A 22,926-nucleotide genomic window follows, 5' to 3' on the forward strand; every position below is an offset into this window, starting at 1 on the left:
TTTCTGGTAGCGAATTCATTTTATGTACGGCAGATGAGCAGGTCGAGGAGGGTTCTAAATGGCTGCTCCCTTTGGGGGTGGACGATGACTGAAGACTTTGTGAGAACAGCCAGCAAGCAGCCTGACGCCCTCCTCCCCGGCCGGCCCGGAGAGAGCGACGGGAGAGGGGCGGGGATGTCCACGGATGACCGACTCGGACGTGGGCCGCTTTTGTAACCCCCCGTCTGCGGTACGGTGGTGAGCTTCTCCATCGGCGGCGGCGACGGCGACAGTAACGAAAGGGAGTTCCAGCCGTCCGCTGAGGGGGGGGGCACGGAGAAAGTGGGATGCAGGATGAACGTTAAGCCGCGGGGGGGGGGGGTTAGGAAGTTTCCCCCCATCGTGACGACTTAACCTTGGATTGGACCAAGGTGGACGGACGGCTTGACGCGATGCGTATTGTGCGTATTGTGTATGGCATGGTGAAGCAGAGACCGACATCATCATGCTCCATCAGTGGGGTGGCTCCGTGTCTGATGTTCAGTCTCGATTCCAATGCAGGTTCCCCCCCCTGGCCCTCCACCAGAGTGGACTCTTCTTTCTCTCTCTCTCTCTCGTCCTCTCGTCCAACCAACACCCATAGTCTGGTGTTGGGATGATGGAAGTTCCCGTGAGCTCTCTCTCTTTCAGTCCCTCCCCCTCCATCGTTACGTCATGGTGGGTCCGGGTCAACAGCGGTCTACGGATAACAACTCTGGACTTTGCGAATTGTTCCTGGTTTCGGAAGTCTTGAAAAAGTAAGCAGTTGGAGATGGCTCAGTTGTGGTTCATGTGGGGGGATTCGCAAATCGCTCATAGCCTCATAACTCCATACTGATGGTACGCGATAATAATGTACGCAGGCTGTAAGGGGGGGGCTCCGCTCGACGATCACTGATTGATAAAGAGAAGTGCCGGTTCGGAGGGGTCGAGAAGAGTCGGTGTCGGAAGTCGGATGTGGACCTACACGTGTATGGAGGGGGGGGGGGGGGGGCTGAAGTTGGTTAGGAAGGAAACTTGGCACGTGAAGAGGGTCATTCGGTTATAGACGGGATACGTTGTTGACGAATAAACATGTTGTGATGAGATTGAATTGATTGTGCTGGTGACTTTGTAGATTACAGGTGTTTCAATCACAGTTGCAAGAGTCGCAGCAGAGGGAAAAAAAAAAGTGTTGATGTGAACAATTTATTTGGGGGTATCTATTCCATACACGGAAGCCTATGTTGGAGGCTCTGTTAAAGAAGAACGAGAAAAAGATGCAAGGGCAAGCAGAACCAGGCAGAAGTATGCAGGAGGGGTGGAAAGATGGAGACGAATGTCGTAGCTTTGCATGCCTCTCGAACGATATGCCCCCATTCCCCTTCACATCCCACCTTCCTCCGCGTGCCCCCGCCGGCGATACAATGTTGGAGGGGCTCCCAACTCCCCCCTGCCTGTTGATGGTACGAGCAGAGGAGAAAAGGGTACAACAAAAGAGAAAAAGTGGGCTTGATGTGATGCCCGACCCTGATGGCGTGATGGGGAAACCTTTCGGATTGCCGTCCTTCGCCGGACTTCGACGAGAAATGTTTGTATGAGTGTTGTGTGTGTGTGCGCCGTAAACTCCCCGATGATGTAAATCCGGAAAACTCTCAATTGACAATTGACGAGGATAGAAATGAGCGTTGGCTGAAGTCCCCGTCGTGAAGGTACCCGAACGCGAAAGCGACCGAGTCAGCCATGCCGGTTGAAGGTAACGTCGGCGCAGTGGGAACTTGAGCTCGCGTGCTGCAAAGTCTAGCTTCGAAAATCGAAAGATTTGAAAGTTGCTGTTTTTAATTCCAATGTCCTTGACGCCTTTCCGGTTTCCGTGTGTATCATGAATGCGTACATGCAGGTAGTTCTGCGGCGCCAAAATTCCAATGATGTTGCTTGGTCCAACTGGATAAGAATGGTTGGGAAGAGCTCTATGAATACCCCAAGCTGAAGCTCAAAACTTCAGGCTCGGGGTGTTGGAGATGCATAGAGGTGCCGTCTATTTGGGACCACGCCACGATGAGGCCGAGGGCGATCGTGACATGGGCACGGAGGTCTCGCTGCGGTCGCTATCCATGGAGCGCTTCTCAGGAGAAGGGCTGCGAGGGAAGTAGGAGGTCATGCTGGGGGCCTGGACGCCGGGGGAGGGCAGATCGGAAGGCGAACGGCGGGTTTCGCGCCACGAGGCGTAGATGGACTTGCACAAGTGTGCGGACATGGTGTATGTGGGCGACATTTTGTAGTGTGTGTGTGGACGTCGTGTGAGAAGACTTGTAGGTTGCAGGTTGCAGGTTGTAGGAAGACGGAGAAGCTCTCTGGTGTTGTAGAGAGGTGGTCGCGTGCTTTGTATAAGAGGTTGAGTGAGGCTGAGGTGAAGTTGGCTGTGGAGTTGTTGACACGCGGCTCTGGTGGAAGAGAGAGCAGAACTTGTGGTAGTAGGCTTGGTCGGTTATTATTAGAATCCTTGAAAGGGAGAATGGGAAACAAGATGATAGAGGACAAGCTATGAGGGGGAGCAGACGGGCTGCATTATATTTGGTCTGGAAGTCGTGTGGTGAAGGGACGAACTGCGCGGTAGGCGTGGCACCAGGCACCAGGGGGACCCTTTTTTTCTTTTTCGATTCTCCCCTCCTCCACTTCCTCCTTCTGCCTTGTACCACTGTAGGACGATGTGTACGAATGCCACAGGTACATTTGTGATGTATCCTTACGGCGCGCGCGCTCCCACCTGTCAACTTGGACCCAAATCGGCGGACGGGGGGGCACGAAACATGCGATTTGGCGTCAAAAGAGGCAGAAAACGGACGAGGGCGGGCATGGGGAGATTGAGTGTGACTCGCTGCGCAGAGGGAACTGTCCACTAACAAGGCCTGGCGAGTTCCTCTCTCGCACCCCCCTTTGTGGGATGAGCAGGCTGGCAGCAACCTTTAGCCCCCCACTGCCCAGGAGGATAGCCGCCACAGTCGAGATTCACCAATGAAGAGCTTAGAAGAGTGAGATTGATGGCTTCTGGCCAATGGACGCGTAGACAAAATAAGCAGACGGGTGAATCTGGTGCAATCTGATGGGAGGAAGGTGGGAGTGAAAACGTGCGATTCGAGGCCTGTGGCTGTGCTGAATGGCACCACGGACGGGTGGGCGTTGGTGGTCCGGAACTTGAAAGGGCGGACGGGTCCTTGTGGATGTACACTTCGTACGCATGTATCCCGTAAGGTAGGCTGGGCTGACCATTTTTAGCCACGGCGCATCATCTGGTTCGTCGGCGTGGCCCTGAACCCCATCTAGAACCAGAAGAGCTTGCCCACGGAAAGAAAGTGTGACTGATTATGGCTGGTTGCCCGTTGCTGATCCTTTTGGCGGGGATTTGGTGCGAAGTAGTCGATGTTGGGACGTGCGGGATAATGGACTGTTTGTTAGCTGTTGATGGATATTGCAGAGCATTGGGATCTCACCAGAGTGAGGTCCTGTCCACCGTCAAACTGCTCACTTTGGGGCATTTCAGCTCTCGTAAGACATGACAGCGTCTTGCTGCAAGTTGATACCCAGCAAGACTGACGACGGAGAGAGGGGCAGATTCGTTTGACTCTTACCAAGATACGTCACTGCTTGCGTGCTAGCGATGGGGAATGAGCAAGCAAGACTGACACCAGCCACAACTTGGACGGGTATGCCAGGATCTCTTGATTGGCCGGGGTTCACGACCAAGGCAGCCCAGCTGCATCACGGTCCACGATCACAACGGTCCACCGAACCGACCCTCGCAAGGCAGAGGCAAGAGATCCCGAGCTGGTAGCCGGGACTTGGTCAGGTATCCGTTTCCCGTACGGTACGGAGTACGCTGCCATGCCTTGCCTACCTACTGTGTACCTACCCAGGCCCCAGAGAGGCAAGCACTGGCACAGTGGATCGGCCGCTTCGGGTCGGAGCTCCTCCCGACTTCTGCTCCGACTTCCTTTCCCGACGGGATGCCCAAGGAAGCGACGATCTGCCAAGTTGAAGACTCGGGATTGCTCTTTCCTAGCCTAACGCCGCGCGAAAAGCTACGTGAGGGTTGCAGCAAGTGAGCTCCGAGGCAGGCTGATCGTAGACGGTATGCCCGGTATGCCTACCTAGGTATCCGACGTAGGCATCCAACAGCAGGTTTCGTAAAGGGCAGAGGAACCCGGCGTTGGAGCTCCACGTTCCGAATCGTGGGGGTCCGAAGCGTCTGGTGCCCCGCGACAGCGAGACCGACCAGCAGGCCTGCTCCAAAACCTTAACGTTCCAGTGGTGCGGTGCTCACACGACAAGCTGAGCCAGCTCCAACTAGCAAGCTGCGACTCCTGGTGTGCCGATTGGAGCTGCCGGAACCATCTGCTTTCTGTCCTGTGGCTCGGCGCGCGGGACCTCGAAAATGCCAGACGTACCGGCAACCACTTCCCGCGGGATAACCACTTGTGGATGGGACGAGTTCGTGCCAGTCTGGGGGACTTGAGATGCGACATGGGTGAGGTAGTTGAGGTGTGGGTTTTCCGATGGTTCCAGATGCACACACTCTCTCTGGCGGCTGAGAAATGCTGACCAGCTTTGCGCTGGCTGAAATGTTGATTGTAAATCACAGAAGGGCAAATTCCGGCACGCCATTCTCGTGTGGAATCGCAGAATGGTCAGCATTTGGCATTTGTAATGTGCCAGACAGGCTGACCGTGGGAGTTGTAAGGCGAGCTGCATGACTGGTCGAGAGGAAAATGGCAAGTCCACTCGCAGGCTCGCAAAATGCATGTTTGATGCAGAAACTTCAAGCAGGGCGACGATTCGGCAATTCAATTGTCGTTTGTTGAGGACGACCGAATAATAAAAGACGAGTGTCTGGGAGGAACGTGGTCTGCCAGCTATGTGATGAACACTTTTTTGCTCAATGGTGTGGGACTAGCACTACTTTTTTTGAATTTTGAGAGGCAAAGACATGAACATCCGATATGGTGTAGTGGCCAACATGATGCCCTCTCATCTCTATGAGAGGTTAGGCATAGCCCCGAGTTCGATTCTCGGTTTCGGAATTCTTTTGCTTGAATCGCGAATGGCCTTCTCGATAAAGGAGATGTCGACTGTTTCTTTTATCTTCAAGTTTATTGATTCTACACTTTTGAGCCCCAACTTACCTTGGTAGTCGTTTCTATCTTTGCTGGACTGACGTTATGCGATGCTCTCACACTGACCAATAACGCACGGCGCGCTCTTGACAGGCAGCTCTCACGGCACCAAACACCAAGACGCAATCTACGCACAGCTATCCGCTAGCACCAACATGTCAAGGTGAGCAGCCGCCCGTCACCGACCTAGCAGAGCCGTCACAGATTTAGCCTCACTTTGTCACCGCAATCCTCAGGCCTGCCGAGGCGATCAGCAGGCTTGCAGCTGACGGGTTGGCAGGTATTACATGAGGTGTCATAGCTTAACAGGTCCCGCGGGGCGCAACGAGGCGCACTTCCGTCGTTTCAGAGATGATGGCTGGCCGCTATCTCACCCTCATTGGAGCAAACTGTCTTGGGTATTCTTACTTTGGCAGTGGTGGTTGTATACTCGCCCATCTTATTGCGAAATTGCGTCGGTGAGTCGTCAGCGGAGGGAAGGATTGCTTACGACTCTCACCGTCCGTCCACAACCGACCTTGACATCGTCTAGTGTGTAGGCGAGGTGGTGTTAGCTTCGGTCAAACCTCGCAAGCAATGGCCCAAACATCCGCAAGCATTGCGAATGCCAACGTTCCATTCACATCGATTCCCAATGATTAGAGACGTTTCGTTCTGTTCCCACTGATTCGCCCCACTGGGATTGCTTTGAGGAAAGAGGAGCCAACGTTCGGGGCAGTGATGGTGACGGCTGCGGTGGGCGGAGACAGGAGGAGATTTGAGGGTTGAGAGGGAAGCCGGCCGACTCTATGCCATTACGACATTGGCGTCGCGCAAAGTCGGGCGGCGCTCTTTTCTCATTGGGCCCATGTCCGCGCGCAACTTGGCGTTTAATTGAATCTGGGGCCCAGTTGAAGAAAGCCCGAACGGTTGTCTCCCAGTCCCAGCATCGAACCTCTGCGACTGAAGTGAAAGGGAAGGGTTCATCTTTAATCGACTTTAATGACCTCTGCTCGTGGACTCAATGCGTAGAGTGAGGCTGTGAGGGAAGCATGAGGGGAGGGTGGGGAGGATGAGTCCAGGATGAGGCAACTTGAGTTCACAGGAAAAGCTGTTGGCTGTAACTTATAGGTGCCTGACATATGGTTCGACGGGCATTTTCGCCAGACTTTTCTAGCGCAGTAGACTTGATGCTTCTCGAGTTCTCAACCCCCCCCCCCCCGTATCCCCCTGGAGAGACGTTGTTGAAACAGGCAGACCCCAGATGCGGTCGTATGGGGCTACGTCGGACGCATGAAAGTGTGAGTGGTGCCTGGCTCGCTCGCCTTCACATTCGCGGTCCTGATGGGTCTTTTGGGACTTTGGGTTGAACAGAGGTCAGATGGGATGGGGGCGAGGGGGATATGCAGTAAGGATGATTGTATCTTGGGTGGATGAGAAACCCGGGTTGACCGTTCCAGGCCTTGATGGCTCTTCTCCTGTGGGTTGAGATGAGGGCTTCTGCAGCATGAAGGGTCGAGACATCCGTAGCTGGGTGATGCCGTGGTCGACTAGAGGATGCTTCATGAAGGGATGTCAACTACAGGTCGGCCGGTCAGTCCCTTTTGGAAATGTTTTGACCCAAAAGCAATAATCCGTAAGAGGCATAGATAGCAGAGTTCCAGCCACGCGTGCCATAGTCGCAAGCCCATCGAAAATGTGTCTTTGCAGGTGTCCAGAAGTGAACAAGTCGACTTCTAAAGATGGAAAATGCAGAGTGCCATGGCGGCCTCTGATTGGTCTCATCTGTAACAAGACCAGCCGTCCATCGGCAATGCTTCCCCCCTTCCTTGTTCCTTTTTATTGTGGATTTTGAGGTGCTTCAAACTCTCCTTTACCCCTGCACCTTTTAGTGTTGACTGGTCAGGTATGCAGCCCTGGCGAACATGCGCAGAAACCGTCCACCCCTTGTCTGCCCCTTCTCGGCCGCCGTTTCCTCCAAGAGACATGCCGGTAGTTGAGCTTGCTTCTATTCCCTTCACGACAGTAGTAGCGAGGACTTTTACGTCTGAAACGGCAATGGGAACTGTCGGTGTCCAATCGTGTCCGTCCCAACACGGCCTGAACTAATTCCACCTAATTACAGCTTGTGGATACTCTCACCAACGCCGCCGCCGCCGCCGCCGCCGTAGTTCCCGGATCGACGTACATCGTCCCTCTCTTCCATGGCTGCTGCAAGTGTCAGATTCCCCTTCCAGAGGCAAGAAACACACTCAGGCGTATTCGTCAAAGTCCCGTCGGTGAGTTACAATGTTGGCCAAGCCAAGCCAGCATTGACCGAGATTCGGATTTCCGTCATCCCTCAAACGTCGAGAAACAAAGACATTGTCAGACACGGCCGGGACTAGGCAAGACACGTCAAAGATATCAATGCTTTCTTCTCCGTCTCTTCTTCGTCTGTTCTATCCATTCTCCTCTGATTCCAGATTATCGGATCCTCTAGCTTTGCCCTCGACTCACACTATGACCCGTGAGCTCATCAAAGCTCAGCCACCCCTATTGGCAATTACCCAGCACGGTCAACGAAATGGCTCTGCGGGCTGGTTTTCTCTACTTTTTCCCTCTTGTCATCCAATCCACGAACTGACCGGAGAAGGGGAATATGGCTGAGTCGCTCACCACGCGCGAGGGCTGCCATCTCATCTTGCATCTCAAAGCACCTGCACCCAACATCCCTGGTTGCTCTCGTCATGCTCCGACGTCGTCACCCCTCCATCTTCGGGCATTATACAGCCCCATGTCACATCTCCCTCGAGTCTTCCCCCCCTCCTCCATCCACCCACGGTGACCCATTCCACTAGTCGTTCTCGATTTGCGCTGCGGCTCATCCTTCCGCATCAGACAAGAGGCCTGAGAAGTCTCAAATCCCTTCCTACGCCGAAGGGAAACAGGGTCCCTCCCCTGCTCATGATCTGCCCATGCCCTCATGCCCTTAGTCCAATAATCGGTCACCACCCTTCCTCCACTTACGCTTCTGTGCCCTTCCTTGTCAGGGCCGCCTCTCCCGCACCAGGCCCGCCGTCCGAGTCTGAGAGGTCGGACGGACAAGAGAAGGAGAGAGTAAGAGGCTAAGAGAGAGTCCTCTGACATATACAAGACGATCGCAAACCCTGGCGCTCGGCCATGGATGCCTTTTTCCCTTCCTCCTTCCGCCCCCTTCACCAAACGTGTCAGTTGCACGTCACTCTAAAACTCTATTCTGTTTTGTCTTTACTGTTCTAGACGAGACGGAAAAGAAGCTGCTGCAAGAAGAGCCAGACCTACACTCCTTCGGTCTTCCTTCTGCTGCTGCTGACGCCTCTGCCTCGTCCCGCACTGACCGGCTTCTACTAACTATACCATACCACACCTTAGCCATATTGACAATACCTTCAATCTTCCTTCTTCTTCATTCCTCTTTTTAATCTCTTCATGTCCATGTGCCGCGCGAACGACTCTGCGCTGCTGTCCTCCGCGAGGTCATGGAGGTTGTAATTCCACCCAGAGATCATGGGCCGTCCTACAGATATGTATGGGACGATGATGGACAGGTCGAGAGGATAGAAAGGTTTATCCATTCCAGCACACCCTCTTTACAGAATCTTTAGATTTAAGTTTACACGGTCAACTAACACCACTCTCCCAACTCAGAGTTCGCTTTCAAGAAAACAATGAACAGAGAGATAGTACAGTGAGCAGGCAAACGGTGCAATGGCCTTTTCTCCGTCACCAGAGCTCCGCTTCTGATGTCGCCTCGTCGAGGCCTTTTACTGGCTTCACGGGGAGCTTCCCGGACCCGCAGAGTTTTCCCCCGAAAGAAGCGAAAGAACCGACACGAAGAGCAACGTGGGCGCCGGGGAAGCGAAATTCGACGGCCACGATTCTGGAAAATATCGTACCGGACTACATCATCAACTACATCCGAGGAGAGACGCCCGAGACCATGGCGCAGCGGAGAGAGGAACGCAAGAGGCAGACGGAGAGCCCAGACACGTTGGAGGCACAGGCCGCTGCGGCGAATCACGCGGCGGCGCAAGGATTTTACGACGAGGCGACCACGGATCGACCGTCGACGGGCGAGAATGAGATTGGGGACCTCGAACGGATGCTGCCGCCGCCAGATGAGAAGCGCGGAAGCGGAGGAACCTTTAGTAGGATGAAGTCGGGTTGGAGGGCCGGCATTGCGTTGAACATCATCATTGGCTTCGCCATTCTCATCGTCGCCATCGTATGCCTCGTACTCGCGCTCGTCGTCGTCGGCATGATCAGGGGCGAGAGCATAATCTTCAAGGGCTCCTGCGCGACGGCCGAACAGCTCAAGGTCGGGCTTTTCGTCGCCATCAACGTCATCACCATTGTGCTGCTATCGGCGGCCAACTACGTCTTCCAGGTCCTGAGCAGTCCCACGCGCATCGAGATTGAGATGGCGCACGACGGGAGGCGGTGGCTCGACCTCGGGATCCCTTCTTTTAGAAACCTGCGTTTCGTCTCGAAACCGCGGGTTGTCATGACGGCCATCATTATGATGGCGGCCGTCAGTACTCAAGTAATGTATGCGCGCGCTGCTGCTTCTGAGAACCAGATCCTCCTTCCCCTTCCCCATGTCTTGACAGGCGTTGACTTTTGGACCAGTTATAATGCCGTAATCTTCTCGACACAGCCCGGCTACGCCCACCAGGTCGTCTTCGTCACACAAGACTTCCTCGCCTCGGGACAGTTCAGCAACGCCTCAGAAACCAACGCCGGCGGTCTCTCCAGGGGCGACATCCTCGACCTCCAAGACCTGGCGTCCCGAAAGCAGCTCACCAACTTCACAAACGCCGAGTGCGCAAGGGAATTCGGCGGCGTCTACCAAAGCGACTTCACCGCCGTGGTCCTCGTAACGGATGTTATCGCCCCGAGCAACGCCCTCGTCCAGACCCAAAAATCCGGATCCTCCCTCGCACCCTTCATCGTCAACCGCTCCGACCCTGCGCAGATCAAGATCAACAGCTCTTCGGTCGACTACTGCCTCGCCCGCCCCGAGGACCGCAACCCCTGCACCGTCGTCCTCAACGGCTCCCTCCTCGGCGTCATCGCCATCCTCAACCTCGTCTCCGTCTCCGCCATCGGCGCCGTCTACTTCTTCACCGGCTTCGAGCCTCTCGTCACCCTCGGGGACGCCCTCGCCTCCTTCATCTCCCAGCCCGACCACACCACCCGCGGCATCTGCCTCCTCGACAAGACGGACGTCAAGCAAGGTCGCTGGGGCTACCGCGAGGCCAAATACTGGACCTCGCGCGACCACTTCTGGTTCCAGACCCCCGGCCTGAGCCTCTGGACCTTCTGGCTTCTCACCTGGGCCACGCCAGCGGGGCTCGCCGCCGCCGCCCTCGGTGTCTCTCTCGGCAAAGACCCGTCCTCCTCCCTCGGCGCCTTCGGTAGCGCCCTCCCCCACGAGCTCTACCCCCTCCCCAACGGCGGCGCCCGCGCCGGCGTAGCCATTGTCGCCGCCCTACCCCACCTCCTCCTCGCAGCCCTCTACCTCTCCACAAACGCCCTCCTCTCCTCCTACTACCTCTCCCACGAACTAAGCCAGTACGCCCTCCCGGGCATCTCCCTCCCCCTCCGCGTCAGCTCCGGCCGACCCCGCGGCACCCAGACGACAAGCCTCTACCTCACCCTCCCCCGCCCGCTATCCTGGCTCCTCCTCGCCCTCTTCGCGGCACTAGGCCTTGTCCTAAGCAACGCCGTGCCCATGGTCTCGGTCGACATGCGGCCCGCCACCCGCGATGAAAAGTTCCCCATGCCTATTAACGGCATCGGCTTCAGTGGCGTCGGCCTGCTCGCGTTCCTGGCGCTCATGGTCGTCGTCGCGGCGCTGGTGCTTGGCCTGGGTCTCCGGCGCGCGGACCCGTCGCCCACGAGCGTCGACGGGGAGAAGGCGGGGAACCCGCTCGTGCTGCATCGCGGGGGCTGCTCTGCTGTGATTACCTCGCGATGTCACCGCCCGCCGAGCGACGTGGGCGCCGCGTATAAGAATGTTGCGTGGGGTGTCGTTGACCAGGATTTCGAGACGACGTTTGGGCATGCCACGTTTTCGAGTCAGGCTGTAAGCGTCTTGGATCCTGCCAAGGGGTATGCTTGATGTTGTTGTTTTTCTGGGCTTGGTTCGTTGCTGCAATCATGCCAGTGTCTGCATCCTGTTTTGTTTTTTGTTCATTCCCCGTTCAGTTGTACATATTTCTTGTTTTGGGCATCTACAGTACCTCCTCAGTACTTCGTGTAAGTTTGGGGGGTTACGTGGTGTGCTCTTTGGTCACGCCAGTTTCTTGTTTTCGAAAAGTTCTGCATCTGGGAAAGGCATTTTAATGGTGTTAATCGGGGAAGTGTGTATTAGTGTTTTTACGGAGAAAATGAGGGAATGTATAGAGATGGGAAATGAAATGGGCGATGATGGTTGGTATCATCCTCGGCTAAATGGATGGAACGGGACGGGACGATCGTAGGGGAACGGTTATTGTAGTACGTTTATACCCTAGTGTTTTGCTTTGGCTGGTCAGGGACAACCAGAGACGAGAAATACAGAAGAAGACAGCCTCTGGATGAGGCTTGAATTGAGAGCATTGATTGGAACACAATTTGATCGTGTTGTTGCATCGATGTGTGGAGATATCTCCCTCTGTGTGTGAGAAGTCGTTCCTTGACGTTGTTTCTGAGGTGAATTTGCTCTGATGACCTCCGATTCACTCCTATACGGCGCTTCGTCCATTTATCTCTGTGCATAGAGGTGGCCCTCATTGAGCAACCGATCGAGTCCTTCGACTGAGAGTCAGAGACTTTCGGTATATCCCCTCAACAATGAATACGGCAGTACTCAGTCATAAAGAAGGCTTGAACGCTTTGAACTGGCAAAACATTCTATCCTTGATCTGTATCTGTATCTATATCTAATGATATGGAAGATAGGTTTGTCAACTTCTCTTTACACCACCGAATCTCTAACCCAAACCGAACCCTACATCCGAATCCAACGCCACAAGAACCAACCATTATCTTTCGAAAGAAAATTCGCACGCTATGCACCATCGCCTTAACCAGGGAGCGACTCTAACAGAACCGACAGATAAAAAACGGAAAAGAAAACCACTTAGGCAAACACGGGAGCAATGTTGGCCTTCTCAATACCAGGCGTAGCAACGCTGAACACCTCGGGCCACAAGAACATCTTCTCCTCGGCAGGCGTAATCGCCACAAGCTTGGGGATGGCAGTCTTGCTTGACATGCGTCTCCACATGTTGGCGCGCGGGTTGAAGGCGGCGGGCATACCCTTTCCGCCCGTCTTCTTGTCGTCCTCGTCGCGGATGCGCTGGATCTCGGTCTGGATATCGGCAAAGGTGTCAAAGGGGATGTAGCCGATGGAGTTCTCGACGCAGTACTCCTCCAGACGCAGACCGCGGCGCGCAAAGAGCACGTCGGCCTGACGGGCGGCGGGAAGATCGGACACGCCGTCGCCGATGAAGACGATGAGGGGGATGGTGCCGTCCTCGCACGCCATCTCGGCCTGCTCGCGGGCCTCACCCATGGAGAGCGCCTTGTCGTGACCGAGCTCGTTGTCGTGGCGCCAGATGGGCTTCCAGGCGGACCCGTCGTCTGTGATCTCGGCCTCATTGGCGACGATGTCAATGTGGCGTGAGGCGTCCTCGCCCAGGAAGGTGTCGAGGACGCGGCGGAGGATGGGCTTGAGGCCGGCGGAGATGACGTTGAAGGGGATCTCGTTGGCGATGCAGTACTTGTGGAACTCCTGGAAGGCCGGGTCGATCTCGAGCTTCTTCTCCATCACCTCGAAGCCGTCGTCAAAGGGGACATTGAGGGAACCCCACATCTCCTCGGACACGTCGCGGAAGGAGCGCTCGCCGGACTTGATTTGCTCGTCGAGGATCTCGCGCTGCTGGGAGCCGCAGCCGTGGGCGTCGAAGAGGATGTGGCCGGTGTCCTGCATGAAGATTGTTCCGTCAAAGTCTGGAGAGAATCGTTGTTAGTAAGTGGCGAGATGCAAGGAAGGGGGGGGGACCTTACCTGAGAAGCAGATGATCTTGCGCTTCTTGTTCTCAGAAGCAGGCAGGCCAGACTCGGCGGCGGCCTTGACTGTCGAGGGGGAGATGGCGATAGGCATTGTGACGGTTGGTGATGGCGTGTTGTTGATTGTATCACGGTATAGGAATACACAGGCTGTGACAGTGATACTTATAGTCTTAAGTAGATACACAAAAATTGATGGGTGGCTAAGAATTAAAGTTGTCACGTACAAGTTTCAATGGGAGGTGTCCAGCTTTAATAGAAGTCAATGCCCACACGCGATACTGCCGAACTCTCGACCGAACCGCGAGCGGTAGCGGCAAGGGAAAAACAAAAAAGGCGCAATGCCAGCCATACAATCCTCTTCACGATGACGGCCTGAATTCCGAAAGGTAGTTAGCTTTTTCTTTACACCCCTCCCTGCTAACCCCCGTCCCTCCCCCGAGTCCTCCGCCAAATACGGGGCGTCAGGGCGCGCCAACCTGCATGAGCAAAGGGCTTACACCGAAGGGAAACCAAACCAAAACGGGGGCAGTCATGGATCTTGGACGAACAAAAAGAACCCGGGCCAAGGCCAGCCAGCCCTCGAGCGAGCGAGAAGGAGAGTACTCCGCTATCGTTGGGATTATCAAAGCCGCTTCCGGGATGCTACTGCACAATGGCAAGCGGCCGAGACGCCGACTCGGACGGCGTCAACGGGCGCACCGCAGACTGCCAGTCGCCAATGGACACCACATACGATGACGGCGTCTCACAGGCTCCAAAGGGTAAAGGCATCTGGCTTTTCCGAGCCATGCCCACTTGGGACGTTCTAGCGCGAACGAGGGGGCAGGGCCAGATTCGACCAGTGTATGACTGGCTGTTTCCTTTGACCCCCTTCCTCTCTGACTCTTGAGCTTTTTTCAGAGTTGCGGGATGGGCTGGCTGGATTGCCACGCTCTCACACCCTCCCACGGGAAGACGGAAGACGGAAGACGGCCGGCTGTGCAATCTGACAAATGGCCGTGGGCGATGTGGCAGACAGCCACTTGGAGGCTCCGGGACAAAGTCTCAGAGTCTAGCAGAGCCTCTGATGATCGCCAGGAGGAGGATTTCTCCAACGAACCGAACCCGGAACGAGCTCAGTGGAATGGCAATCCTCGATTCGTAACTCTGGTTGGCATTCAGCCCTCCCAAAGCCGGCATTCAAGAAAAAAAAGCTTAGAAACAGAGTGGACAGATAAAACCGTTTCCGACTGTTCGAGACAGCCACCACAATGGCCGATAATGGCTGCAGAATCCGATGCTTGGGTCAGCGTGCCCCATCGGTTCACTTGAACAGGGGGAAGGGTCGGGAGGCGACATGATACATCCGTCCGAAGAGAGGGAAAGCGAGAAAAAACAAATTCAAACAGAGAAAAGTGCCACCGAACAGAACATTCCAGCCCCCAAGGACCACGGTCCAAAGCCTGGCCGCATCGGTAAGTAGACATGGGGGAAATAGGAAATATGCCACCGAGAGCGGAGTCTCAAGCCCGTCGTCCCCACATTCACTGCGTCGAGCTGATCCAAGCAATGGAAAGCAGAAAGCGCAAGGAAAGTTGGGAGTTACAGATGCCAGAGAGAATGTACCGTGAACGTGCTGCATTGAGGGTACAGTAGGCGACCTTCCGTCGTTCCATGATGCGTGCAAGGATAAAGTAAAAGGGTGAAATGCCCCGGTCCCGAAGTCGTTCCTTTGCCAGCAGCGGAAGCATGTGAGGTGGCATTTGGTTGACGGATGGGGAAAACATGGAGGATTTGATGGGAAAATGGCCAAATTCGAGCTACCTGCGCGGTGATGTCATTCTGTCCCTCAGTGGGGCTCTTTATCGTGTTGCTTGAGGGCGTAAATGAATAGTAGCTGAGAAGAGCACCAAAATGCCCCCAATATGCCCTGGTCCGCGTCCAACATGCAGTTCAACTGCGCTTAACCTTCAACAAGATGCGCTAGCCCAGTGACTTTTATCGTAACGCGATGCAACGCGATGCGGGCAGGCTTGGCCGTGGTGTACCTACGTGCCTTGGTCGTCTGGCCCCGAGTCGTTGCTGGCTTGCTACTGCACTCCAGCTCGTCTAGCCCAAGGCCCGTGGAGACATGCATATGCATTGTGAAAGGGGCTTGAGGACGAGATCGAAACAATCGAGGTCGGGGATGCTGGGGCAAATGAGCGGAGCCTCCACCGGCATCCCTCTCAAGTCTCCAGTCTCCATGCTTGAGCCTAGACGTGCCCTCGATGTTCACTGCCCTCCAATGAATCCATCCCATCTGTAGCGGCCCGGGCTTCTCATTCGTCTCGTCTCCGGCTGAGTGAGGCCCTCGACGAGTCCTTGCCATGCAATTGCACGAGGAGCATCGTCTAGCCGATGAACACCCATGTCCGTTTTGGCGGTGAACACAACAAGGCCTGCGCTGTACGTATCAAGGTGAGCCAGACTAGTAGAAAACCGCAATTCTTCACCAAGAATCGTTATCGTCATATTTCATGGCGACAAGACCCTTGCAAGCCGTCATAAGGTAGCAGACCTCCATCGGCAGGCCACGCCTGGTATCGTCGACCTACTGCATTCGATGACGTTGAAGGCGCTCTTTGCATGTGTCTGCGGATGGAGTGAGACTGTGAGATGCAGTGACTGAGCATCTGTATCGCGCAATCTGTAATCTCGACTTTTCTTTGAGCCCCGCGCGTCCGTGCAAGACCCTGGGTGCTCACTTTACCCCTCCACGTCCGGGTTAGATCCACAATGCTAGACCGGCGAGACAAGCGAGACAAAATTCGATGCTGTGCGATGCGAAAGATAGTGGCAACTTTCTGTTTTGTATTTGGGTTATCCTGCCCATCACTACTCAAACTCAATCCTTGCCGGAAAGTCTGCTCCGTCAGCCAAAACTGTTTGAAGCGCAAGTTCCATTGGGCCAACCCGGCAGTAAGCCCTAACAAAAATGCTTGCCTGTGGTTTTCCTACTTCTTTGACTTGAGAAAGTTGAGAGAAAGCCCTGAGTCAGGCGTATGGGATGGGGCCCCGGCCATCTAGCTGGCGCTTGGTGCTAATCAAGAATAGGAAGCCATGATGTCAATCTGCCGATGTCGAAAGCCACCGATCCGTCACCTCGGGCGGCTTCGGTCAACCGGTCCTCCCAGGTCCGGCTGTCCAGTCCTAAGGACCATGACCCGGGGGTTAAATCATGCATGCCCGTAACGAACAACTGGCCAGACGGTCTCGGCGAAACCATGGACCCTTCGAGCCCTGCTGATCACTGGCGGGTCGCGCGCATCTGGCAAAGAAAGAACCTACTTTCGGAACAAGCGAAGGCGAGGGGATGGGTATCTTCAAGTGGAAAGTAGTAATTCGAGTGGTCTCGTTGCGCTTTTCCGAGCCGTTGTATCTCCATTTGAGTTCCTCTAAACCGTACGCCTAACATTATGCCTCATCAGCAGTAAACACCGCCCCGCTGTCTATGCAGACACCTTGGGACTGTACTTGGTCGCCGCCTTGTCGAATAGCGCACTCTTCTCCTCCAGGTCCACAAGGAACTGGTGCTGGGGGTCCGCCGCCTTCAATTTCCTGTGTCCACGTGGTTAGCATGTCGTCTCGACGCTTCTACAAGCCAGGCACCGGAACTTACTCCGTAAACTCCTTGGGATCTTGGCCCGAAATCACAGTCAACACCAGCAAGTTGGCAATGGCTTCGGCATAGCCTGCGTCCTTGGCCAAAGCCTGGTCTAGCGCTGCCTGTGCCTCCTCTGTACGTCCAAGGTGCAACTCAGCAACGGCCTGAGAGACGAGGGTTGCAATGGACGACGTTGCTGGCGCCTGCGCGAGCTCCTCGAACACGTAGAATGCCTGTTGATACTTGTCTCCGCCCTATTCTTTCTTAGTCACGTTCTTTCGTTCGTGGTGTAGTCATCGTACCTGTCTCAGACCAACCCATGACTCAGCCAAGTTAACCAGCAAGCTATCCTGTGCCCATCGTCTCGCGGCGGTGACCTCCTTGAGGGCGAGGTCGTTGCGGTTCTGCTGGAGGTGGATCTGAACAATCAGGGCAACAGCGTCCACTACAAGTCCCGAGTCAGCGCAATTCCTTCAGCAACTAATGGCGTCAAACGCACAGCTTCCCTGGTGCTGTGAAAGCAAGGCAAGAGCCTCCTCTGACTTGCCCGCAGCCTGCAGGACTGTGCCTCCAGCAATCTGGACTGTAGCGTTTTCCCCCTCGGATGCGGCGAGCTTCTCAATCGTCTTCACGGCAGAATCCGTCTTTCCAAGCGCGCTCTCGGCAAGGGCTCCGAGAGCTACCAGTTCAGGCTCCTTCTCTCCCTGCACGTCGGCGATGACATCTTCAGCTTGGCCAAGAGCGATGCGGGCTCGCAGGACTAGAACGCGGGCGGGAAGCTCATTCTCGGAGGAGAGGGCAGAGGTATCGTAATCAATGACCTCCTGGTACTGGCCCTGGTGGAAGTAGTTGTGGATGTTGATCAATTCGCCTTCGGCAGAGTAGGGGTCCATTTTGGCGGTTGCGTTCGTTCGGAGGGAGGTTGTCGTTGATGGTTGATGCCAAATGACAAGCAGCTGCGATGTGTTCCCCTTGACCACTTAACTTGTGTGGGGGCCTTTCAAGCAACGTGGAACCCTGAGAAGACACGGAGGAAGCCGTGGCCGGGAAGGTGGATCTACCGAGTGGTCTGTGCGCCATCGACGTCCAACCAACAACACCACCTAGACTCGATCATCACCAACTAACTACCTTGCCGACACAGAACTTATCATTGTCTTAATATCGACGAACTACACTTGAAGTATGAAGGGATACAATGGGCTCTCATATTTCGCACCATCTGCAATACGTTGTCTCTGGAATATCTCAAGTTGGACATGTATCTCTCTCACCTTCACGTTGTCTGTTTGATAATGTTAGGCAGTCCTCAAAATACAACATCTTCAGCCAAGTGGCCATAACTCTTGAAATCAAGGCATATTCATCGTTCTCTTATGATGCAATCTTCTTATCATAATTAGCAAGTTCTACGATGCTCGTAGTAGTGTGTATCTACAGATCATACTTTGCCTGGAGCAGGCAACTTCGAGAATGTAGAAAGGGGAGTAGTATACCAAGCTTCAAGTGAAGGCTGTGGAGGCAAACATAAGATGAAATACCCCATTGAGACAAGTCTCAATCTCGGTGATCACCGCCTCTTCGTTCTATGAGTATAGAGCATATTATACATCATTGAAATGCCCCATGGGTGACTCTAGACGTGCTCTATCCACATAACATATCTCCCAATACTTTCGGACTACAAGTTATTCATTAAGAGCGCTCACTACATCTATCAAGGAGATACGCTTCCCAAATCAGGTCTCCAGTCTGAAAGACGGGGCAAAGTTCATCTGGAATAAAACCTGGAAGATGACGATGAATATACCACGGACAACAATGGCAGTGTGGCATTCAATCTGTTGTTTCCTTCCAGCCAAGGGCAGGTGCTCCTTCCCTCAATATTTGGAAAAGTACTATGCGCTCAAAATTTACACATCTCCCCTCATCACAATCCAACCCTCTCGGCAATCACATAAGTATCACCATCTTGAATCCCCAATCACTCACCAACTTCTCTTTCATGGACGTAATCTTCACTCCGCCCCTGATTTCTTATCTTGCGGGCTTGGTATACAGTTTGATTCCCATGTCATTCCTTTACCTCGTACTACTCCCTTTTGTCGACCACGGTTTTCTCCTTGTTCTGCTTAACGGCTTGTTCTTCCGGACCGCTCACGTCAAATTTCGCTTCCATCTTGCCTTTCGCCTCTCCTTCGACTGAAGTTCTGAGGCACATCACTCCGTCCGGCCTCGAATCACCTGACCTTCCCGCCTGGTCTTCCCGCTCATCTCACGATGGACCCTTTTGACCCGCTTGAATTAAGAGAGGCAGGCCCTCAGAAGCCTAGAGGCCCCCTCGAGCCCAGCGTCCTCGACCGGAAAAGACCAGTGGCTCGATTCCCCGACAGCTTTTCTGCCAATCTCGGTCGCAAGGCTTCCCCCTTCTTTCGTCAAGACGATTTTGCTCCTAGATTCGACCAAAAAAACTCATCATCCCCTCCTCCTCTCCCCGAAAGCAAGAACATCATTCATCGAGAACGAGACGTTTTACCTGGTTTACCTTCTCCATCGATTACTCACGATCGTCAAACATCCGCTGCGTCTTCAGTCAAGGCAATGGTCGCGAAATTCGAAGGAGCCACTGGTACACCTGAGAAAACCGACAAAATGTCTGATCACGGAGATTACGATCTCATTCCCTCCTCGCCCGTCGCTGACAAGGGCAAGGGTAAGGCTTCATTCGATGAGTCTACTGACACCACCGCCGCTTCGATCGCGACTGGCGTGGTTTCACAGCCCGAGAAGAAATTGTCCGCTCGAGAGATTGCCGACCTGGAGCTTCTCAAGATGGAGGATTACTTCCAGGACCAGTCCCTCGCACGCTCCCTCGACAACTATGTCGCCCCGAAGCATATTCATACCAAGGTCAAGGTCCTTCCTCTTGGGGAGGACGAGGGCGTTTCCATGGTGAAGGCCGCCAAAATCGAGCTTTGGAACAAGCTGGCTTCGCTCAATGAGGCCTTCGAGGAGCGCCATCCATCCGGCAAGGAAGAGCGTCTCGCCCAGGAAGCTGCTTTCGCCGCGACCAACGCCCGTCTCGACGAGATCTTCGGAGAGTCTTTCAAGCAGGGCGCTCTGAATGAAGAGGCCAAGAACTCGACCCGTTCAGAGCGCAGAGCTGAGCAAAAGGTCCAAAAGAAGGCCGACAAGAAAGCTCAGAAGGCTGGCAAGCGTGAGGTCTCCGTCGCTCCTGCCCCTCAGGCCGTCACATCGCCGACCCTTGAGGAGCACACCACCAAGGAGGCTTCGCTTCGTGAGAAGTATCCAGAGATATACGCAAAGATTGACTACTGGCGCACTCTTGGCGCTAAGGACAAGACTGCTGACCCTGTCGACTCTGGCAGCGAGTATACCGACGACACCAACTCTGATGACGAGTCGCCTCTTGCAGCTCCTTCTCAGCTTGTGGCCCAGGAGGCCCAGTCGGTCACCGCTCATGGTCAGGTCGTAGAGGGCAAGGCCCAGACGAAGCAGAGCTCTGCTGATTCTTCTTCTTCCGACGATGATGACTCGAGCACTGGCTCATCCGACGGCGACCCGTTCCACCTGAATAAGTACCTCACGCCGGAGTACCAAGCAAAGGCTCAGGCTTATCTCAAGGCCTTCGACGAAGCTCAGGCTCAAGCTCAAGCCGACGACAAGCCCGTCTACGGACCTGCTCCTCCCCCGTCTTTTAACCAGTCTGGAGGCAAGACCATCGTCGGCAAGTCTACTGCCGCCGACAACCGCTCTCAGAAGACCGCGTCAAGTGACGAGTCTTACACCTTCATCCAGAGAGACCCGAAGGAGGTTGATGCGTTCTAGAGCAACGTGCGAACCTCACTTCACATCTCCGACGAGGAGCTGTCCGACACCGACGACGTCAAGGCTTCCAAGGCCTCTGCTGCCCAGCAAGAGCGAGACGAGATCAACCGCCGTGCTTACGAGCGCGTCAATGCCGCTCACGCCCGTGATGAGATTGTTCACCTCGAGAACACGAAGCCCATTCGCGACACTTTCTCGACTGACATCAAGAAGGAGGACATCGTTCCCGGGTTTGGAAAGGGTAGGAGCAAGCAGGCTCCTGCCGCCTTCAACGAGGAGGCCTACGCCGAACGCTCGATTGCGTCTCACACCATGAAGCCCGCTCCTCTTCGCATTCCGTATCGTGCCAAGCAGCCTGCCGTCGACAACAACGACAAGGCCGGCGCCAAGGATATCTCTCAGTCTCAGAGCAAGACGCCCACCGTCGCCGATACTCCGCGCTCGTCGAACGCTAGCAAGTACCGCATGGGTCCTGGAGAGTCTACTGTCTTGACCCAGGACTACAACGGCAACAACCCGTTCCTGCGCAGAAACGGCAGCGGCTCTTCCACTCAGAGCGGCGGTCCGAGAAGCAGCGCCAGCACTCGCAATTTCAGCTGGCCCAAGAGACCGAAGAGCAGCAAGTACGACTTCGTTGATAGCGATGACGACGAGTCCAATAAGAAGAAGAAGTCGGGCAAGACTCAGACTCGGACTCAGACCACCTCGTCTGGCAGCAGCAGCTACCACAACTCTGAAGCTTTTAAGACTATGCTGAGCAACACCAAGGATCTTACCGACTTCGCTCGCAAGATGGCCCCCCTCCCCAAGCCCCCGGTCAACGAGGAGACTGGCGAATGCCGAAGCTTCACGGCAGACGAGTACAAGAACGTTATCCAGGACGAGTTCAACCGGTTCGCCCAGCAGTCTCCGGAGAAGAAGGCGCAAGACCTCGAGACGGCTCTTGCCATTCTCAACGGTGTCCCCTCTGCGCCCTCGTCCTCCAGCCGCGCCCCAACCACCCCCGCACCCGCTCCTTCGGACAACATTACTCGTCAGACGGTGACCGTGAACCCTTTCTTGCAGCGCCCTCCTGTCCGCGTCGCCGGTACCACGGCCCTCCCGCCCACGCCCGCGACGTCTGTTGTCCCTGCGACCACGGCTGAGAAGTTGGCCGAGCTGGATGACTTCTTCGCGGAGGAAAAGGACAACAACTACACCACCTCCGCTCCTGCCGCCGCGGGCTCCAGCTATGCCTCGAGCTACAGCTCTGCCGCCTCCACTAGCCAGAAGAAGCACAAGGAGAAGGAGATCCAGGACAAGGACGAGCCCTGGAACGATCCCAACTATCACGAGGAGGCTCTCTCCCACGGCTACGCCTTCAAGCAGACGGGCTACAACAATCTCCCCGACAACATGGATCCCATTACCCTCACCCGCGACCAGCGCCGAGAGGTTCTGGAGCACTACGGCATGTCCGAGGCAGACTACCCTGACCCTCCCGCCGGCTACCCCAACCCTCCCGGCCCCGACCCCGGCACCGTCCCTCCCCCTTGCCCCTCGCGCCCTGCTCCGTCTGTTCCCGGTCAGGTCACTCCGGCTGGCAGCATCGGCGGAGGAGGTAGCAGCATTTTGAGTCTTCACAGCCTCGACAGCGACGCTCTTTCTCCTGCTTTTGCTCCTGCTCACGCCCATACCCAGGCCCAGGCCCAGACTCCTGCTCCTACTGTTCAGAGCCTCCGCACCCCTCGCCGCTTCCGTCGCGCTGCTACGGCGCCCCCTGCGCCTGCCCCTGACAGCCCTGCTCCTGGGTACGACGCCGACTGGTTCTGAATGAACGAATAACGAAGACGCATGAAGATACGAAAGGACGAATGAACGAAGAGATGATTTACGAAATTGTCTGAAACGTCTTTTCTTACTGCTTTACGTAATGCCACTGCTTGTTACGTTGCGATGACTACGAAAATCTGAGAAAACGGGGGAAAAAAGCACAAAACCCAACATGCGTTCGAAGTTGACCCATCGTCAGAGCATCGTCGACAAACGGACCTAGGAATGATTTCTCTTGACGTTTCCTGCTCCTGGAACTGTCCTTGAAATCAAACCACCTCGATTCATCGTCTCGACATGGCTTCGGTACATACGCACCCAAAAAAAAAGTTACAAAAAAGAAAACGATCTCGTGTTGGATTACAGGGACTGGATAGTCACTTCTACGACTGCCACTTTCCTCCTCGAGTG

The 22,926-nt window shown here is 55.0% G+C and overlaps 5 protein-coding genes and 1 non-coding gene across 6 annotated transcripts; 3 read left to right on the top strand and 3 right to left on the bottom strand.

Annotated features, from left to right (window-relative positions):
• Window positions 1-1,990: 1,990 nt before the first annotated feature.
• BDP55DRAFT_726128 (uncharacterized protein) lies at window positions 1,991-2,272 on the bottom strand (the record flags this gene model as incomplete). The annotated part of the gene is made up of 2 exons (XM_060579101.1): window positions 1,991-2,035; window positions 2,087-2,272. The coding sequence occupies 2 exons, from the start codon at window positions 2,270-2,272 to the stop codon at window positions 1,991-1,993; spliced, it is 231 nt and encodes a 76-aa protein (XP_060432436.1).
• A 2,716-nt stretch (window positions 2,273-4,988) lies between these two features.
• On the top strand, window positions 4,989-5,075 carry BDP55DRAFT_t103. The gene has a single exon. It is a non-coding gene; the product is annotated as a tRNA-Glu (tRNA).
• Window positions 5,076-8,647: 3,572 nt separating this feature from the next.
• BDP55DRAFT_692004 (uncharacterized protein) lies at window positions 8,648-11,292 on the top strand (the record flags this gene model as incomplete). The annotated part of the gene is made up of 3 exons (XM_060577056.1): window positions 8,648-8,733; window positions 8,817-9,716; window positions 9,798-11,292. 3 exons carry the CDS (start codon window positions 8,648-8,650, stop codon window positions 11,290-11,292), a joined length of 2,481 nt encoding a protein of 826 aa, XP_060432437.1.
• A 1,002-nt stretch (window positions 11,293-12,294) lies between these two features.
• Window positions 12,295-13,320, bottom strand: BDP55DRAFT_692005 (2,3-diketo-5-methylthio-1-phosphopentane phosphatase; the record flags this gene model as incomplete). The annotated part of the gene is made up of 2 exons (XM_060577057.1): window positions 12,295-13,166; window positions 13,224-13,320. The coding sequence occupies 2 exons, from the start codon at window positions 13,318-13,320 to the stop codon at window positions 12,295-12,297; spliced, it is 969 nt and encodes a 322-aa protein (XP_060432438.1).
• A 3,548-nt stretch (window positions 13,321-16,868) lies between these two features.
• BDP55DRAFT_655063 (coatomer epsilon subunit-domain-containing protein) lies at window positions 16,869-17,832 on the bottom strand. The gene is made up of 2 exons (XM_060574292.1): window positions 17,354-17,832; window positions 16,869-17,299 (listed from the first exon to the last, which is right to left on the bottom strand). Exons 1-2 carry the CDS (start codon window positions 17,745-17,747, stop codon window positions 17,148-17,150), a joined length of 546 nt encoding a protein of 181 aa, XP_060432439.1. The 5' UTR covers window positions 17,748-17,832; the 3' UTR covers window positions 16,869-17,147.
• Window positions 17,833-19,134: 1,302 nt separating this feature from the next.
• On the top strand, window positions 19,135-22,515 carry BDP55DRAFT_629302 (uncharacterized protein; the record flags this gene model as incomplete). Its single annotated transcript, XM_060572004.1, has 2 exons — window positions 19,135-20,688; window positions 20,740-22,515. 2 exons carry the CDS (start codon window positions 19,135-19,137, stop codon window positions 22,513-22,515), a joined length of 3,330 nt encoding a protein of 1,109 aa, XP_060432440.1.
• Window positions 22,516-22,926: the final 411 nt, after the last annotated feature.

This window comes from Colletotrichum godetiae (assembly GCF_030913485.1).
Source record: "Colletotrichum godetiae strain CBS 193.32 chromosome Unknown BDP55scaffold_10, whole genome shotgun sequence".
Lineage (NCBI taxonomy): Eukaryota > Fungi > Ascomycota > Sordariomycetes > Glomerellales > Glomerellaceae > Colletotrichum > Colletotrichum godetiae.

Excerpts from the sequence above, each read along its gene's own strand:
- BDP55DRAFT_655063 (XM_060574292.1), bottom strand. The coding sequence starts at position 17,747 with ATGGACCCCTACTCTGCCGAAGGCGAATTGATCAACATCCACAACTAC. Across the intron at positions 17,300-17,353 it reads TTCACAGCACCAGGGAAGCT|TGGACGCTGTTGCCCTGATT; the intron begins GTGCGTTTGACG and ends CGGGACTTGTAG.